This window comes from Gastrolobium bilobum, unplaced genomic scaffold, assembly GCF_033153095.1.
Source record: "Gastrolobium bilobum isolate Gb01-03AN ecotype WA unplaced genomic scaffold, APGP_CSIRO_Gbil_v1 utg2103, whole genome shotgun sequence".
NCBI classification, from domain to species: domain Eukaryota; kingdom Viridiplantae; phylum Streptophyta; class Magnoliopsida; order Fabales; family Fabaceae; genus Gastrolobium; species Gastrolobium bilobum.
In genome coordinates, this window is record NW_026895775.1 from 41,101 (window position 1) to 61,279 (window position 20,179).

The 20,179-nt window shown below is 32.4% G+C and overlaps 3 protein-coding genes across 4 annotated transcripts; 1 reads left to right on the top strand and 2 right to left on the bottom strand.

The window, feature by feature from the left end:
• Positions 1 to 8,937: 8,937 nt before the first annotated feature.
• Positions 8,938 to 12,157, bottom strand: LOC133295780 (L-ascorbate oxidase homolog). Its single transcript, XM_061494634.1, has 8 exons — positions 12,017 to 12,157; positions 11,809 to 11,918; positions 11,446 to 11,716; positions 10,591 to 10,693; positions 10,154 to 10,499; positions 9,435 to 9,800; positions 9,244 to 9,322; positions 8,938 to 9,135 (listed from the first exon to the last, which is right to left on the bottom strand). Exons 1-8 carry the CDS (start codon positions 12,155 to 12,157, stop codon positions 8,938 to 8,940), a joined length of 1,614 nt encoding a protein of 537 aa, XP_061350618.1.
• A 2,516-nt stretch (positions 12,158 to 14,673) lies between these two features.
• LOC133295782 (aquaporin SIP1-1-like) lies at positions 14,674 to 16,380 on the top strand. The gene has a single exon (XM_061494635.1). The coding sequence runs from the start codon at positions 14,742 to 14,744 to the stop codon at positions 15,459 to 15,461; it is 720 nt and encodes a 239-aa protein (XP_061350619.1). The 5' UTR covers positions 14,674 to 14,741; the 3' UTR covers positions 15,462 to 16,380.
• Positions 16,381 to 16,517: 137 nt separating this feature from the next.
• Positions 16,518 to 19,017, bottom strand: LOC133295783 (5'-adenylylsulfate reductase 1, chloroplastic-like). 2 transcript variants are annotated; one of them, XM_061494637.1, is made up of 4 exons: positions 18,888 to 19,017; positions 18,437 to 18,550; positions 16,871 to 17,326; positions 16,518 to 16,776 (listed from the first exon to the last, which is right to left on the bottom strand). In XM_061494637.1, exons 3-4 carry the CDS (start codon positions 17,276 to 17,278, stop codon positions 16,615 to 16,617), a joined length of 570 nt encoding a protein of 189 aa, XP_061350621.1. In that variant the 5' UTR covers positions 17,279 to 17,326; positions 18,437 to 18,550; positions 18,888 to 19,017; the 3' UTR covers positions 16,518 to 16,614. The 2 variants fall into 2 exon arrangements, with proteins under 2 accessions (XP_061350621.1, XP_061350620.1); XM_061494636.1 differs by having other exon boundaries at positions 16,871 to 17,497.
• Positions 19,018 to 20,179: the final 1,162 nt, after the last annotated feature.

Below are 20,179 nucleotides of genomic sequence, written 5' to 3' on the forward strand. Positions count from 1 at the left end.
TTACACCTTGTTATACATTGTGTTAATTCAGATTTTTGTTTGGGATTTATTGTTTAGAAACCTAATCTTGAATTGTTCTAGAAATTTTATTGTTGGAATATTAAATCTGAATTTTCTGTTTTAATTGAAGTATATTGTAATTAAAATTCAGATTTCTTGTGGTTTATTATTAAAAGATTTATCTAGAACTAATTCTGAATTTTATGTGAAATTTTGAGATAAATTTCAAATCTGATTTTTCTGGTTATAATTGTGATATTTTTTTTAAATCAGATTTCTTGGTGTCTATTGATTAGAAAATTAATTGTGTAATATTCAAGCTCCTTTGTGCATTAATTTTAGAGATTTTATTTATCACAAGTGAACCTGTTTTACAAACACGCGTCACACATGCAATCAAACAAGATATCAAAAATCTTCCTAGTGCCTACACTGCTCCAAGCTCTGAGAATACTCTCAAGCCGAACCTACGGAGTTCACCAACTCCTCTCACAAGACCTCTACTCTCCCTAGTGGATTCTTGAGGCTCCAAGCCTTGAGACACACTCTCAAGCCAAGCACAAGGTCGCCAACCCACACGGTTGCACCCACACACCTAGGACAGATTTTACAGCACGCAACTACTCCACTTTAACAACCAATACAGAATTTTTCAGAACGGTAACAAGTGAAATCATCCAAAAATATAGTGTCCTATCACACCAAATATATCAAGGTAATATCAAACTAAGCTCCACAAATTTATGCTATATGCAGAAAATTAATCCAATGACATATGTATTAAAATCTCTAAAATTAATGCACAAAGGAGCTTGAATATTACACAATTAATTTTCTAAAAATTTACACACAAAACAAAATAAAATCTCGGAGAAATCAGAATTTTTGAGAAAATTTCAAAAAACTTTATATCAAACGTGGATAAATATGATTATCACGTTTCCCGGAAATAAAAAATGTAGCGTACCAAACGGCCCTAACTGCCTCTACTTCTTCCAACCATCGTATGTCATCGACCCCTCCGTGTCGGTGAATCTGGAGCGGTTCATCTCTCATGCCCCATCCTTGGCAAACCTACGATGAACACGCACTGGACACGACCCTCATGAGCCACCTTCTTTGGTTTGCGTGTTGTCTTCTTTAGCCCCCACTTAGCGTCCCGTGACAATGGGTGCCTCACAGTTTCCTACCACCACTGGCCACACCGTCCTCTCCTTAGTCCCATCTCCATGGATCTAGGATTTTTAAACTTTTGAGAAAGTTGGTTTATGACATGATATACTTTGCATTCGGGGTTATTAAAAATGTTAATATAAAATCATTCACGTACCTTCACCTAACATCTAAGTTTTGATGTTCCAGACTAGTCATTCAGTTTCAAAATGAAATTATTGCACAACAATACTAGGCCTGTCTTTTTAGTTTATCATTATGATATAAAATTGCACAAAAATGTACTAACAGGTGTGATAAAATTTTCCTTTGCAATATTTTAAAGTTAAATGTTGATTGAGATAATTAAAAATATGGTCAAAATTTAAAAGATAAAATTTAGAATTTCACAAATCCATGATTATGCATGGCTAATACTTCGAACAGGTTCATGATTATAAAGCACATGATGACTCTTCATTAAGATTTATCCAAATTTAAAAGGGGAAATAAGATTATCACGCTTCAGCAATAGTATGACAAAGAAAGGGCAAAATAAATTTTCGTTGGAAATATGACATTACTAGAAAAGTCTTTATTATCGACGGAATTTTTCGACGGAAAAAAATTCCGTTGAAATTATTGACGGAATTTTTCACGGAATCTGTTTTCCATCTAAAATTTCGACGAAATTCCTTTTCCGTCCAAAATTTTCGACGGAAAAAGAAATACCGTCGAATATTTTCGACGGAAAAGGAATTCCGTCGAAATTTTTTGAAAAAATAAAATAAAAAGGAATTATATTTTGTGGACTTTTCCACGGAATTTCAATTCCGTCGAAGATTTTCGATGGAAAAGGAATTCCGTCGAAAATTTTTGAAAAATATAAAAGAAAAAAAAATTATATTTTGTGGAATTTTCGACGGAATTTCGATTCTGTCGAAGAATTTCGACGAAAAAGGAATTCCGTCGAAAACTTTTGAAAAAAATAAAAGAAAAAGAAATTATATTTTGTGGATTGTTCGACGGAATTTCGATTCCGTCGAAGAATTTCGACGGAAAAGGAATTCCGTCGAAAACTTTTGAAAAAAATAAAAGAAAAAGAAATTATATTTTGTGGAAATTTCGACGGAATTTCGATTCCGTCGAAAGCTTTTGAAAAAAATAAAAGAAAAAGAAATTACATTTTGTGGAATTTTCGACGGAATTTCGATTCCGTCGAAAACTTTTGAAAAAAGAAAAAAGAAAAAGAAATTATATTTTGTGGAATTTTCGACGAAACATCAATTCCGTCGAAGATTTTCGACGGAAAAGGAATTCCGTCGAAAGTTTTTGAAAAAAGGAAAAGAAATTACATTTTGTGGAATTTTTGACGGAATTTCGATTCCGTCGAAGATTTTCGACGGAAAAGGAATTCCGTCGAAAACTTTTGAAAAAAGAAAAAAGAAAAAGAAATTATATTTTGTGGAATTTTCGACGGAATTTCGATTCCGTCGAAGAATTTCGACGGAAAAGGAATTCCGTCGAAAACTTTTGAAAAAAATAAAAGAAAAAGAAATTACATTTTGTGGAATTTTCGACGGAATTTCGATTCCGTCGAAAACTTTTGAAAAAAGAAAAAAGAAAAAGAAATTATATTTTGTGGAATTTTCGACGGAATTTCGATTCCGTCGAAGAATTTCGACGGAAAAGGAATTCCGTCGAAAACTTTTGAAAAAAATAAAAGAAAAAGAAATTCTATTTTGTGTATTTTTCGACGGAATTTCGATTCCGTCGAAGATTTTCGACGAAAAACGAATTCCGTCGATAATTTTTGAAAAAAGAAAAAGAAATTATATTTTGTGGAATTTTCGACGGGGTGGCTGGGCTTGCATTGCGTGCACTATATGATACTTATTTTAATCTTTCGTTATCCTTTTTGCCCTTGTTCTTTTAACTTTGAATGATTTTAAACAAGAAAGGGAAAAGCCTTGATTTCTTTTTTCCGTTTGTCTTCCTGAAAAAGTAGACAGCTTGTTGCTTGTTTTTTTGGGTCATTTGCTAAGAAGGACGAAGTCCTTATGAACCCTAAAATTAGAACGTGAAGAAGAATTCCATTGTAGTTTTCCTTGATGCATGGTGGTAATGGAGCTCCGGGAATTTATTTTGGAGAAAATGTTGGGAGTAGGAAGTAGGCAAACTTACCGAGAGTGTAACTTAGTCTTTGATTCTGTAGACTCTTGTTCCCTTTCTTTGATCTTGTTGCATATTCGACATGGCTGTTAATGCTTTCTGTAGGGAAAGATATAATTTTTTTTTCAGAATTATCATGGTCTTAAAGATAAAGAAAGAAGTTAAAGAGACATAGAAGGAATTTAGAATTTTTATTGAGTAGGATTTAACGGGTTATTGGTTTTATATAGCTTTATATTTGCTACAGGATTGCATATATAGGTTGTAATATTGTGTGTTATGTTTGCTCTCATTAAGTAGCTGGCAGATTGTTTGATAGTTTTATGTGTGCTTTTAATCCATATTGATGGATGCTACATGGAGCTATGAATTGATGGGATGTCTATGGTGAGGTCAATTTGAGTATGTCTATGGTAATCATGATATGAATTGCACGTTCATTAATCTCCTATGTGTAGTATATTTTCAGGATGTTAGTCTATGAGTATGTCAATAATGGAAACTTGGAGCAATGGCTTCATGGAGCTGATAGTCATCCATGGATATCTTACCTGGGAAGCACGTATCAAGATTCTCCTTGGCACAGCCAAAGCGTGAGTATCTGCATTTATACTTCTTTTGGTTTTCTTAGTCCTCATATAAAACAATATACTTGTTTCAAGCTTGCGAATTTACACGAAGCAATCGAGCCAAAGGTGGTGGTGCACCTTTGGGTCAGTATTTTGTCCTCTGCCCTATAGAGAGATGAACTTTTCCCATGCTCAATATTGTTAAACTTTCATAAAAAAATATGTTTCTTATATTCTTTTTTGCTCTATATATTTCTCAGATATGTGGCTCTGGATATGCAAATACTGGCCTTATATATAGATTGATAGGTACGTGACTTTTTTGCTCTAAATATAGATTGCTTTTTATCAATGATTTAAGAATATAGAGTTAAATAATAGTTTAAATGTTATATCTTTTATTATTTTTTCTCTGTTATTTTTTGTACTAATAGTCTAATGGAGTAATAGGACAACCAGATAGAGTATTTCAGTACCCCCATTAACTATTTTAATTTGATAGTTAATTAATTTTGTTCACGTTATATCGGGTACCCACCCACTTACATTGGAACAGACATGAATTACAATTACAATCAGGTAGGCATAATAATCCGGTAGAGTTACAGTTGCACAATTTAATACCAAAATTAATTAAATGTATATATGAGGGAAAAAATACTTTTTGACGTAAGAAATATGATTTACAATTATAAGGCTACGTAACTTATAAAAGTTACGTTAGTTATATATATATAACATACTTAACTTATAAAACTAAAGTAACTTTTATATATATATATATATATATATATATATATATATATATATATATATATATATATTAAAAAATTTGCAAAAAATAAAAAATCCTAATATATATATATATATATTACAAATGAATTATTGTTGGCCTCTTTTCCTTCTTTTTTCCCCTCTCTGTTTCTTATGTTCATTTTTGGTTGTATTTGTAACCACAAGCTTATATCTACAATTTTTATCTGTAGACCATTAATATTACCTTTGCAGCAGTAAGTTGTTAACTTGAAGAAGCCATTGGAAAATATGAGTAAGTATTTTTGGTTGGTTGTATAACTTCAGATTATATATTATGTTAGATTTGTTGTGCTTTTCCAATTATTTGTGTTTTAAATATTTTACATGCCTACAGGTACAGTTGCACAACAAGAGGAAAGGGCTGCACAACAATAGAAGAGGGCTCCACAGCAACAGAAAAGGGCTGTAAAACATGATTTTTGTATCTTGTTTGGATGTATATGACATGGACATAGACTTTTTTCATTAGTATATAACAGAGACTTTTGTACACATAATTATATTAAGATCAATATGAATTTGATATATTATTTACTGTCTTTATATTTGTTAATCAAGTGCAAAAGATAAATAGGTATTAATTTTGTAGAGCAAAATTAAAATGAAATTTGACAAAAAAGCAATTTCGTTGAAAATTAAGGCAATAGTTTTTGACAGAATTTAATTCATTTTTTGTAAAAAATGATTACAAAATTTTTTGACGGAATTTTATTCATTCTCTATCAAAAAATTTTGACGGAATTTGTTTTTCGTCAAAAACTTTCGACGGAATTTATTTTGCGTCGAAAATTAATACAAGATTTTTCGATGGAATTTCATTGATTTTCCGTCGAAATTGTTTGACGGAATCAGTTTTCCGTCGAAAACCATTACAACATTTTTCGACGGAATTTCTTTGATTTTTCGTCGAAAATTTTTGACGGAATCAGTTTTCCGTCGAAAACCATTACAACAATTTTCGACGGAATTTTATTCATTTTCCGTCGAAATTTTTTGACGGAATTTATTTTCCGTCACAAATTGAGACAAGATTTTTTGACGGAATTTCATTCATTTTCCGTCGAAAATTTTCGACAGAATTATTTTTCCGTCGAAACTTCCCACAGAAATTATTCCGTTGAAATTTTCGTCGAAATTTTTCGACGGAATCTGTAATTTCGTCGAAAAAATTGTTACCCACGAACATATATTCGACGGCTTCATTTCCGTCGAAAACATCATTTTCGACAGAATTTTAATCATTTTCGACGGAATTTTTCCGTCGAAAAAAAAACATTTTCTAGTAGTGGGATACCAAAAAAAATAAAATATTTTGGTTGGAAACAATTCTTGCATTTTGCTGACAAACAAAAAAGTTCTAATAACAAACTTAAAATCTTATTGTGAGTTTTAATTTATCTTTTGTGGATAGAAAGAAAGGGTGGGAGGAGAGAGAAAGGATGAGAGACAATGAGGGAGAAAGAATAGGATAAAATGTTGCAATTCTCCACTGTTAGATGAAATTATAATTTATCGGTATTGAAAATGATAAACAAAAGTAGGTAAAATAATAATAAGTATAATAACATATCCTTATATATATATATATATATATATATATATATATATATATATATATATATATATATATATATGAAAAAAGTTATATTTATAAATTTTTTGTTTACAAACTATATTATGTACTAGCAGTAGTACATTCCACCACACAGTGTACTATCCCTAGTACATAATGGAGTTTATAAATATATCCCTCCTATATATATATATATATAATTTATTTATTTATCTACGACATCTTTAGATCACACTATCTCAAAAGAGATATATAACGTTAATACTAAAAAAAAGAGATATATAACGAAGGTCAGATTATAATTTAAGGAGAAAAGTAAAGTAGATAAATTAGACATGAGAAATGACCCCAAAATTCATATGGACCCATGATAAACTAATAAATATCACGAATGAATTTTTAGGAAAGCAATAGTTTTCTTTCTTAAAATTTAGCAAGATTTATATTTTTTTATTTTTATAAAAAATGCTTAGTATAAGGGTTAATGTCTATGATAATATTATGATTAATTAAAAAAATATTAATTCAGCTATTGGCAAGTATTTAAATTTGAAAATACATAATCAGGTAAACAATATTGATATATGATATGGTTATTATGATTTAATTTGGAAATAAATTAACAAAATACCTAAATCAACATTTGAGAATTTAATATTCAATTAATCAAAGATAAAAGGTAGTGTGAGGGGAAAAGAAATCTATTTTATTAATTTATCCTCTGTGCTGAGAATTTGAGACAGAGTTTGAAACCCTGACCCAAGCAAATCTTTGGGAGCTCAATTGCTACCCTTGAGGGGTTACCTCAAGAATAATTTTTAATATGTGTACTTTGATCACTTGGTTACTTATGAGTTATGGTTTTTTTATTTTTTAATTAGCATATATATAGTTGCTACTTTAATTAACTTATTTGAAATTGGCTATTAGACAAAAAGATATCATATTTAAATATATCTTTTATCAAATTATAATTTTATTCTTTATATCTTATATATTTATATCAAAATATATTTTGAATCTATTTGAGATGGGTTAAAAAAGTAAATTTATTTGAGGAGCTCGAACTAAAGTTATGAAAAAAAAATATTATTATATTTCAAATCTAACTTGTATTTAATTTTTATATTATAATTTTATTTTTCTTATTTTTTTATTAAATATTTATCATTAAAAAAATACCATATCTATTTGACGATTTATAATACATCATTTATACGATATATTTTGAATTATTTTTATTATATACTTAAAGGGAAATATTACTCTCATTTTACATGAGGTAGTTATCTCATTTTCTCTCACATCGAAAATCGCACCCCTTCTTCTTTCTTTTTCTTTTTTACTTTTTAATGGTGGACCCCACTTAAACTCTCTCTATAGCATGAGATAATACTCTCATGTAACATAAGATTAATATTCCCCATATTTAAATCTTATGATTCAAGATTTATATTCACGATTCAAAAAATAACATAACTCACCTTTTGGAATTGCGATTCAATAAACTTAAATGCTTTTATGAAATTTAAAAAAAATTAAAAAAATGACAAAAATAATTATTTACTATAGTTGTTAAAAAAATATAATTGGAATTTTAAATATACCAAAACTTGTTATACGTTAGTTGGAAAATTTTATTATTATTACTTTCATATGAGTAGTCATTTTTAATTTAAACAACGCAAGTATATTTTTTTAAAATAAAGAATATTAAGTGTAATAATCAAAAACACTAAAAGAGGTCACAACTTAAAACAAAGAGTTAGATACGTTGTGATCTTAATAACCGGATGTGTAGCGAGCGGACAAATCTTCGGTGCTTCCCTTTTTTTCAAACGTGGAAAATCTTTCGTGCTTCCCAACGTTTAAAAAAATGAATACTCAGAATACTCAGTTAAGTACTCCTGTAACACTGAAAATTATATCTGTTGAGATATATAGTCCCACATTGGTTGTATGTGCAACTAATGTGAAATTTATAAGACATTCTCACTCTTTGAGCTAACTTTTGGAATGGTGTATCCCAATATTCTTTACATGGTATCAAAGTCTCGCCGCTCTCCACTTTCTCTTGTGGACTTTCTTAGCAGAGGTACGCTGGACCTATTGCATCATCCACTCTTCAAGCCCAATGGGCTCTTGTGTGAGGGAGCGTGTTGAGATATATAATCCTACATTGGTTGTATGTGCAACTAATGTGAAGTTTACAATATCCGTAACAAGCATTGAAAGGAGATAAAGCCTCAAGATTCCTCTTAATTTATCATACCAATTGAAAAGAAATGTAGTAACAAGTAACAACAATAATAAAAGAAACCCAACAACAATATGAATTACTTTGAATGGTAAGAGATGACAAGAAGACAAAATATATCATTTAAATATGACAACAACAAAGATTGCTTCCCGTGGAAAATATATGTAATTTATCCACACACAAAAAAATATGAATATCCTGCCACAGATGATCCAATGAGTTAAATTTGAACTTAACAAGAGAGCAATCCATGACCTATATTCAATTATATTGTATTATGACAGACGGTGCAAACAAAGGAAATTGGCTCGAGTTAAGCCTTTAATGGAAATGAATGACCGACTCATGTTGAATAAAGATCTCAATCTCGGTGGCTTTATATATAAAGAACGAGTTCAATGGCCTATAGCTCGTCCACACCGCAAAGCATTACTTGGTATTGGGTACTCATCTCTCCACGAATTAGCTGAGGAATACACACGAACATAAAATTGTTGTCCTAAGTATTGACGACCCCAGTTCTCCGACCTCACATTCCACATTCCCACGTTGTCCAAAGGCATGTACACTGCTGTCCATGACTTGGGATACACCTTTGTTGTTTTTGTGCACCAAAACACAAGCCAATGCATATTTTTCAGTCACAATTTTACCATATAATTCACTTACATCCTATATGAAAAATTTATAAACATAGGTACCTGAACTGTGCAACGAGATATCGTGTCTCTCAAATTGTAATTTAACCTGCTTGCAGCTGACCATTGACCTCCATCCATTCTAAATATATGAACGTCACAAATATGTTATATTATTACCTCCTTTTTTTGCTTTGAAGCTGAAATATCTCTCTTAGTGTAAAGACATATTACAATGAGTTAGGAGAACTTACCCTACAACAAAGAAGTTGTGACCATCAATGTGCCATGATTGCAAACTGTCTTCAGGATTCTCAAACACAAGCTCAACATAGCCTCGGAAATCCACGGCCATGACAGAAGTCTGTAGGTAGCCGCCGCCGCCGGTGGGGTTGTCCGGGATACTTCCAAGGTTGAAAACTCCTGGGATCTTGAAGTAATCAGCCAGTTTAAGTGGTGTATCAGCTGGGATGAAGGACACACTATTGACAGCATATCTCTGCTTGCCATTGATAATTGGTGCTGAATTTTGAAGTCTAATTGTACGTGTTGTGTTTATCAAACCATAATGGTAAGATCCTTGTGGATTAGGTCTTGGTCCACTAGCTGTCAGATTCCGCCTGATTTAATTATCAAATGTTATATAGTTAATATGGAGCTATTTTATATAAATTATTTCAGAGACCATATAACAAACAAATTTCCCAGCATAACTATGTAATCTTGTCATCTTAATTTATGCATGTTTGATTGTAAGTTCTCAAGGAATTTGAGAGGTGAGTCCAACAAGGAAAATTGTGGGCAAAATAATCTCCAACTATATATAATCTAATCATCCATAGATAATTAATACAGAAGTAGATGAAAATGTGTATGAAAGAATTTAACAAACTGGAAGTGATATATGTACATGCCAGCCAAGTGAGACAACCACTTGTATCATTGAACTTTTGAATATGTATTGAAGTAATACCTGAGAGAGCGAGCTTGTTCAAGAGACCAATCAATTTGTATTGTTGGCCCCCCCGGTGGAGGACCAGAAATACTTGCTGCTGAGTTACTATAATGAAGAATGGAGGTAGCAGTCAACACTTCAGTGGTGAATCTTGATGAGACAACAATGTAATAGTCTTGGGGTGGTTGATCAGCAGTAACCAATACAGAGTAACTCTGCCCCAAATGAATGTCAAGGGAATCATAAGTGTTTTGGAGAGTGTGGATTCCTTCCACTTCAACTAGCATCATCTTATGTCCTTGGATTCTGAAATTGATGGAAGTTGTAAGCCCAACATTTGATATCCGGAATCTGTAAGTCTTGCCTGTTCAATAAGCAAGTACATTGTGCTTAATGTCCCCCATTATAGCTTCAGCTTCCAAGTAAACAAAATGCTTGAAGTTGTTGTACTATACCTTGATCAACCGTGAATGTATAAGCATTGGAACCACGACCATTGATGATAAGCCCATCAGGGAAAGGAAGGTCACTTCCACTGTCTAGAATGGCCCTCAGATCCTGCAAGAATAAATACAAATATACTAATGGTTTTGGTGAAATTTCTTAAACATTGTAGACTCTTTCTTGATGAAAATATCTTCTTCTTCTTTTTATGTTTTTCAGAAAATATTTTCCATATCAAACACCATAAAACCAGAAAATAAATTACAGAAAGTAAGGCTTCACAAAATAACTAAACTAAATCAAACTGTATTTTTCTAAATAAATTTTAAGAACTGAACTGGTTTTATAAACAATTGAACCAAAAGAACTGGTTTTGAAAACCTAATTCAAAACTTTTTTTTTTTTTGTTTCAAGATATTCTGATCGGTTTATTGCTTCGCGACTAGTCCAATTTGGGACGGGTCCCGGGATTAAGGCTTTAAGCCCCTTCCAAAAACGGTACGGAGAATAGAACACATGTTCTCACCCTCATCTGCTCTCAGGTTCTTGCGCAGAACTGGTTTGTATACCCTAACTAGTTCCAAACGGGTTATAAATCATAAACTGGTTTTGAAACGTAAACCAATTCCAAATTATTTCTAAACCAGTTTAGTACCAGTTTCAAATCGGGAAAAAATAAAACCGATTTGGATTAAATAAAATAATTAGGCTTTTTAAGTGGGACTGATTTAAACCAATTCGGTTTGGTTCAAGAAAAAAACTAGTTCGGATCACCCTGAAATATTTATGTGACACAAATGTTACCTTAGTTAGAGCAAATATGCAATTGAAGACTAATTAACATTAATGCAAAGCAAGCTACTTACAGTGTGATTTCTCTTGTACCAGTCACCAGCCAATATGGTAAAATCTCCTGTTGGAGGAGGAAAAGGAACAGGAATCACCGAGCGGCTAGCAATTTTGAAACCACCATAACCTCCTGCTGCCTTGTGGAATGCAAGGGAAGGAAAGTAGAAGTAGCTACCAATCTGATCCTTCACTTGAAGAACATAAGTGAAGTTCTGCCCTGTTGGGATTGGACAGTTTGTACCATAGACTCCATCTTGCCATGAATTCCTCCTTTGTTGCACCCCATTCCTATAAAGAATCACATCATCTTAACATTAGTTTAACACTGATACTTTTAAACAAGAAAGTTCCCACAGAAAGAGAGAGAGAAAAAAACTAACCAAGAGAAAAGGAAAGGTTCATCCAAACTATTGAAAACATTGATGATCAAGTTATCATTGGTCACGGACTCGATCTGTGGCCCTGGGAACTGCCCATTTATCAATATCCCCTGCCATTTTCATACACCAAATATTCTTTACATTCATCAAACACAAAAATGAAGAACAAGGTGAAAAAGAAAAAAGAAAAAAGAAAAAAAAAAGGTACCTGTTGTTTAACTCCTAGAGGATATATGTCTCCATAGGTAACATTCCAAGTGTAGAACCTATAAGGATCCTCCCCACTTGCACATGTCACCAGCAACACTAACAACAATAAGAAAGACTCCAGCTTCCTGAAGTAACCCATATCTCCAATCTCTTTCTAACTCTTAAGCTAAGATGTGGAAATGGGAAAATGACTCTCTCTCTCTTTTGCCTTTCTAAGTATTGAAACTAAAACAAACGAATTTGGCAAGTTCTTTTCTTTTTATTTAAATAACTCTTCTTTTTCTTACACTTCTCTTTTCCCTTTAACTTTTGGAGCTTTCTACACCCAGATAAGACCATGAGGTATTGTTGTGTCGGTGTGGGGAAAGAGAGAATTAGAAACAATAGGATTCTTCAGCAGAAGGAAAGGACTGGTATACCTATATTTATTGATGTTTGTCAGATAGTATTATCTAATCAATGAGCTGTATCCATTTCAGTATCCTTAAAGAGAGTGTCTCCATGCACAGCGCTACTATTGACTGATCTTTAAAAGTTTATCATAAAAAAAAAAAATTTAAAATTTAAAATAAAATCTGCCAACAAAATAAAATTTTACCAGAAAAAACATTTGCTTTGTTTGGAAGCATGGGTGCAGATTAAATACTAAATAAAGGGTTTAATAGAGCAAAATAACTCAAAACTCTAAGTTAATCATTGGATGCTTCTAATTAAGTAACAGATCTAAGGTTTAACTTTCTTTCCCCATTTTATATTTATGAGGTCCTACTTTTCAATGGAGAATGTTGGAGTGTACCTCATTTTGACATCAACTTGCTGTACTATTTGTATATACAAGATTTTCACTTATGTCATTAGTGGGTGCAAATCTTCGTTACTAACATACTCTTTTATTAAGAGGAAAAATAAATGATTTTTTTTGGGTAAGTAAATAAGTAAGATTTGTTGTAAACAAGTAAATAAGTAAGATTTAAATTGCATTATTAACTCTTCTCAGTTCTGAACAAATTTTTCATTAATGACTATAATTACAAGTTATTTATGTCATATTATGTTAACCTGTCAAATAAGTGAATTGTGTTAGTATAAAATTTTTTAACTCAATTTTAAATGGGAAATAATTATCTCATAACAGAGATAAAATAGTGGGGTCCACTATTTTATTTTTTATTTTTATTTTTTAAAAAGTAGTGGACCCCACAATCTTGTCTCTGCAACATGAGATTAATAGATCCCATTTTAAATTCGTAATATTTACATTCGTTTCATATCATATTAAGTTATTAACCTGAATTGTCACCCTTATCTGATTTTTTCCAACAAGTGGGTAAGGCTGCAAAATCTCTCTATTGTTTGTAAGTGTAGGTCGCTTGAGATGAGGTTATAGAGAAGTTAAAAAAATATCATCACACCTATTATCAACTGAAAAATCTTGTGGAATGTATTTTCTTCGTGACGAAGAATATGAGAGTGGACCTAATAATTTTTTTTGGATAATATATTAGTTCATAACAACCACTTTTCTGTGGTAGCTTGACTTAATGAATCGTATTAAATTCAGAAAAAGACAAGGAAAACCAATGTCGTTGTGTATTCATAGCGGGTAACGAATCCACATGACAATGACTGTACCAGATTTTAACTTTCACATTTTTTTTTTTTTTTTAACATGAACTTAAACTGAACTCGTATGTAAAGTCCGTAAATAAAATATATATCTTTAATTTAATTTAAAATATATCATAGTTTTTTTATACATGATATATTATAATTTTAACTTATTGAAACTTAAAGATAAACATAATATTAACTAATATTTAAATTGGTTTATTTATTAATAATATCCCAGCACACACGCTCGTGGATGTCAAGAGTTACGAAGAGGTTGTTTTTATTTCTTTAAAAGTTAATAATAACATTGGGTCATCGTTAATGACTCACAAGGCTTTAAGATTTGGGTCCATAATTCGAAAATGGGCCAATCGAAGTGACCTGGACTATTCTAACCCAACTTACCACCCAATCTAGTGGATCAGGACCTTTCTCAGCATGGCCAGTCGCATTTATGTTTAAACTAACTTTACGAAAAAGTTTAAACTATTATTCGAACATTTATAAATAATTTTGTATTTTTATAACATGTTAATGGTGTAAGAGTGCTTTGAACTTCATTTTAAACTATTTGATTATAAAATTTCTGTACAATTAACATTTCCGAAACCTAATCTCTTAAATTAAAACAATATGAATCATTTTATACTTTTATAAGGGGTGGTACGAGTATGAAATTTAGGTTAAGAATGGAGGATAATTAGTCAAATCCTAACTTAGTTATCTCAGGACGGGAGTGGATTCTCTCACGTGGAAAAGTGGTCATGTGATCATGTTATTTGATTACAACCATTTATTTGAAAATTATATATTTTTCTCTCTCTTATCTCATCATGAGTGGTTGTGATCAAATAACATGACCAATATGATATTTTTTCAGGTAAGAGGATGCACTATCTCTCTCGTAATTGCATTATATTCACATGTCACTGTCGTAGGCCACGTGTGCAAACGACAAACTAGGTCATTGGAATCTTTTTGGCTGATTACATCTTTCAAACATAGAATCTTATTATCTCTTTCTTTCTTCTTAATCATGAAATTCCAATTCCAAGAAAAAAAAAAAAAAAAAAAGGACATACCATACAGAGCAAAAGTCTTGTAGAGAGGATATGGGGGTGATAAAGGCAGCAATTGGAGATGCAATTTTGACATCAATATGGGTTTTCTGTATATCAACGTTGAGAATTTCCAATGCTAAGGTAGCTGTTTTTTTTGGTCTTGAACCTGTCTCACTAGCTGGTCTATTCATCACAACAATTCTAGCCACCTTTATAGTCTTCATCATAAGCTTGATTGGAAGGGCCTTGGGTGGTGCTAGCTTCAACCCTTCAACCACTGTTACCTTCTACACAGTAGGGTTAAGGCCTGATTCATCACTTGCATCCATGGCTATTCGTTTTCCTGCACAGGCAGCAGGTGGAGTTGTTGGTGCAAAGTCCATCATGCATGTCATGCCAACCCAATACAAACACATGTTGAAGGGTCCTTCTTTGAAGGTTGACTTGCATACAGGAGCTATAGCTGAGGGTGCGTTGACTTTTGCTCTTAACTTAGCTATCCTATTTGTCATGCTCAAGGGTCCTAAAAACCCTTTGTTGAAGGTGTATTTGCTTGCTGTGGCAACCGTGGCTTTGGTTATTCCTGGTTCTGGTTGCACAGGACCTTCTATGAACCCGGCCAATGCCTTTGGATGGGCCTATATGAACAACAATCACAACACTTGGCAGCAGTTTTATGTTTATTGGATATGCCCTTTTGTAGGTGCAATCTTAGCTGGTTGGGTCTACAGGTTTCTATTTATTTCGCCTGTCAAGGAGAAGAAAGCTTGAGAGCGGCTCAATTTAGTTAAGCTTTTGAATGTTAGTCATTGTTATAAATTATTGCCTTTCCTTCTTCTTCTGATTAATTTTGAAGCTATTTGTGGTAAGGGCTTGGTTTGTAAGGGTGAAAATGGATGGAGTGGAAGGGGGGAAATGAAACTAATTATGTGTCTAGACTTGGTGTATTTTGATGCATTAGATAATTTCATGTATGGATAATAATTCAAAGTGTGATGAGAGTTATTTCTTGCTCAGGAAAGACACCATAATGCATTTAAGAAGAGAAGAGTCATTTTTAAGTTAGTTTATGATCACAAAATTAGAATTGGGTTTCTGTTTGAAAGTTTAGAGAGACTATTTGTGTCCATACCATTTGGGTTAAAGTGAAGACAAGGCAGTTGCAAGCAATTGCAAACTGAGGATAGTTTTGTGAAGAGCTAAGATCTGCTGGATATTTGTGCAATTATGAATGTTCTAAAATATAAAAAAATCCTTGCATGAGGTAGCTTCATGTGAATTACATTAGTAGTTCTGAAATAAGTGACTGATTGTCTGGTAGGATTGAAATGCCAATGTTTGTGTCTTTGAGGATAAATGAAAAATGTAAAGAACATTCATTGTTATATGAGTGAGAAAGAGAAAAAGAAACCAATAAACATTAAATCACAGAAAGTTAAAACGAATTGAGAGAAGAAAAACCATCATATTTGAAGTGAACAAGTCAGAAATCACATAACTCATAATATTATTAATACTCAAGCAAGAATTTCAGAGTTCAGCAAACTTTCTCATAATACCTAAATAACCTCTCAAATTACAAGCACATAAACTTCAATTTATTACATTCTGCTGCAAAGAGCAACAGAAAGGTAAAACTCATCAGTACTACTACAGGGATGGAATGTAAAAAGAAACTTAGCTATGATCAAGTTGACTGATCAGCAAATGATTAAAACAGGGTCAAATTTTGAAGTTACGAAAGGGGAACTCTCTTCAGCAGCAATACAAGAACATAGGACCTCACTGAAGCACATTTGTATGAAGCAGCAACAAGTCACTTGTTGGTTTGAGATCCTTGTCCCGTACAAGAGGGTTTCTTGGTTGGATTATGAATATTATCATTGATGAACTTTATTAAAAGCCATCAATGAAATATCTGTAGTCAAAGTAACATATGATGGCAGCACCGGATCATATCTGGGATATAACAGTGTTGTGCAATAGGATGCATCAGCTCCTCATTTATTTCAACTGTGACCTTCCCTGCCATGTGTCCACTGTCCATCAGCTTTACAACTTGTTTAGCATAAGATACTGCATCAGCCTGTGTATATAGCAAAAATGCTAAATAAAGTTAGATTGTGCACAAAAGATAAATCACCAGAAAACTAAAAGCTCATAACCAACAAGTTAATTACCTGGAAGAAGCAACACCAAGATGCATAGAGCAGCAAAATATACTCTACAATATTCACGCTTTGAGAAACTAAGCACAGGTAGAAAAGGGCATTGTATGCAGCTCCATATTTATGACCATGAGCAATATGCATCATCACTTGCAGCTTAGTATGTCCTTTGAGAGTGCCAGGCTTCTCATCATTGAGATCCTCCCAGAGACACTTGGAGCTTTGTAGTTCTTCAAGTAGAATGATGAGTCTAGTATGTGGATAGCATCCAATTGAAACATTTTTGTAAGTGAGAAAACCACAGAAGGCCTCATTCATGGCTTGCAGGAACTGCCACTGCCAATAGTCCTGACTATTCTTGTATGCAACTTTGTCCAATTTTACCAGGCTACCAGCACCACCCTCTATCCATCTTGTCATATGGAATTCGAAAGTTGTAACATTTACTTGAAGAACCTCCAAGAGTGCCTATTAAAAGAGTTATTCTAGCACTTCCTGAATGGTTGAGTCTCAATATAACGAATGATAAAGGGTTTCTATTTTAGTCTCTCAGTCCATGAGTTTGGGCCCAAAGCCCTCATGGTGGCATTTCCATTTCCAAAATGAGTTACATCTTTGCACAAATACAGACACAAATTCCTACTCCAAATTAATGAAATTGTATTAGCCCTGGTTTCCCTAAATTCTTTGCTGAAGCACAAATAAGTTGTATCAATGCAACCTTTCTTTGTTTTAAGAAACAAACATTCCACTTTCCAAAAAGAAAAAAAAGAAACAAACATTCCCTTTCAACATATCTAGTTGAACATATTCCAGTTCATGGTAGGCTAGACAATTATAAACTATTTAATAATTCTCACAGTTTAAATACATGTTTAGCTACAAAGTTATAGAAAAGACCAATAATCGAAGGTAACGTGCAACAGTGAATTAGCCTGCTTGAATTTTAAATTTAGAAATTAGAAGATCCACACATAATATATTATACAGTTGGCACCAAGTAATTGGAGAGGTCTTCCCATTTTCCATTGAGTGAAGTTGGAGGTTTCTTCTGTACTATGTTATATATTTTAACATGTTATGTTGACTACATATCTTCTTCTCAGTTCACATTGCTAATTTTATCATAATTAATGGTCTTTAAGACTTTAACCTGAAAAACATTAGTCAATGACCTTTCCGTACACAAAATCTTCAACCGACCTACATCCATCGTTTATGATATGTGTTTGGTTGTTGATAGATCTGTTAAATTAAGTACCACTCAAGTTGTGAGACTATTTCTTGATGTATTTTGCTGCTTTATTTCCATTAGTTCCAACATATATTATCAAGTAATTCATCACAAAATAACAAGTAAATTACTGAAATTCTTTAAGAGAGTCACCTGGTGTACCATTTTAAAAGAAAACAAAATCAACAACGTTTTCTATTTTACCAATGATAGATATAAAGAGACAAAGGAAGAGAAAAAAGCTTTCCATACTTCCATTTAATATAACACACACTCCAATTGCTTGGATTTGGCATATGAAGAAGAATATTCATAGGATCATAAAAAAAGCAGCATAAAAGTACCTGAAAGCAACAGCTGTTAAGTTCTCTAGTTTGTGATGGCTAGCTTGAGATCAAAATCTTTGAGGGACACAGCACTTTACTGATACAATGAGCCACGAGAACCTGTCCAACAAGCTGTACCAACGGATCAACCAAAACGTTATCCATCAAAAGACTTCCTATGAACAATATCTAAACCACACCCATCAATGACAACAAATAAAAGTTTGAAACTTTGGAGTTCTAGAGCTTCTAAAGAGTTGTGATGGAAAAATCTGAGTCATTTTCTTTTTCCTGCTATACTATAATAAGCAGAAAACAACTTAAATATTTTTGAGCTCAAACCCAAACTTAATAACCTTATACTGTCAGATAGCAATGACCAAGAAAAGAAAGTTGCTTTAATTACAAGTTTAAAGATGGACCATCCAAATCATAGAACAATGAATAAGAAGAGAGAAGAGAAGCATACCAATAGAACAGCCAAGTTTATGAGTACAGAAAACTAAGGGGTTGGCATTTGCCCCATGAGGATCTCTTGCAACTCTTTCCCTCCTCTATAAAAGACACTTGGGACTTAAATAATCATATGGTTGGAAAATGGAAAAAAGAAAAAGAAGAAAGGTGCCAAGTTCATTGAACCTGGACACAACATAGTACGGAGGAACATTATGCTTCGAGGACGAGCTGTACTACAGAAGTTTAGTATATGCACGCAGCATCTGTCTAACGTTTTAAGGAAAAGAACAAAGCATAAAGTATAGAGCGTCACCATCATAAACGATGCATCTTTAGTAATGTTTCCTTTTCCTTGTAAAAGAACACTATAAACTAAACAAACTGTAATATTTGCCAACATCTCATTCGATGCCCACACCTTTCTGTTTTTTTTTTGTTCTTTGGGTGCTACCAATAGTTCGTATTAAATTATGTATTTTTTTGGTGCTCAATAAAGATTTAAGAATATTTATGAATATACTAAAAAAATGTTCATATTTCAAGGGTAAAATGAAAGTTAATTGTAAATCAACAATTATGTTTATAAAAAAATATGTTCGTAGTTTTGTAGTATATTAAAGAGTTATTATTAATATTAAAAAAAAGAGTTATTATTAGCTTTATTAAATCAATTAAAAATAGTATTATGTGCTGCCATAGTCGTGTAGGATTTGAATCCTACTCATTGCCTATAATTTTAGAGGTACACATCAAGTCAAATTTAATTTCCATTATCATCTCTAGTATAATTGTGCTTGTGGAATTTTAAGTTTCGTTTGATTATCCTTAGGTGGATATCCCCTTATTTTCGCCATCACATGTGATGTCATTTTCAAAAAAAAATTGTGAATTCTAGCAACAGGATATTCTTTCCTTTGTCTTTCTCTTCCTTATAAAATTGGGCTTAACATTTCTGCAGCTGCCGTAGATATTGTTATTTACAGCTGACACAAAAAAGTGGGCCTCACGGCTTTTTTTTAAAAAAAAAAACCTCAAGATCCGGTACCATATCCTATGATCCGGACGCGGATCCTTGCTTGCTGTAAGTACAGCAGCTGCAGAAATCATTTTGTCTATAAAATTATGTACTTTCAACAAAATATATATATAAAGAGTAATGGAAAACGGATGATGAATATTGAAAATGGATCTAGACATATCTAATATACATATACATCATAAATTGTTTTCTCTGTGCAATCAATTTTGCAATTTTGATTAAAAAATATATTTTCTACTTCAGAGTTGTTCTTAAACCGGTTCATA

Coding starts and splice junctions, on each gene's coding strand:
- LOC133295780 (XM_061494634.1), bottom strand. CDS start 12,157: ATGGGTTACTTCAGGAAGCTGGAGTCTTTCTTATTGTTGTTAGTGTTG. Junction 11,919..12,016: donor CTCTAGGAGTTAAACAACAG/GTACCTTTTTTT, acceptor TGAAAATGGCAG/GGGATATTGATAAATGGGCA. Junction 10,500..10,590: donor TACATTCACGGTTGATCAAG/GTATAGTACAAC, acceptor CTTATTGAACAG/GCAAGACTTACAGATTCCGG.
- LOC133295782 (XM_061494635.1), top strand. CDS start 14,742: ATGGGGGTGATAAAGGCAGCAATTGGAGATGCAATTTTGACATCAATA.
- LOC133295783 (XM_061494637.1), bottom strand. CDS start 17,278: ATGACAAGATGGATAGAGGGTGGTGCTGGTAGCCTGGTAAAATTGGAC. Junction 16,777..16,870: donor CTTGGTGTTGCTTCTTCCAG/GTAATTAACTTG, acceptor CTATATACACAG/GCTGATGCAGTATCTTATGC.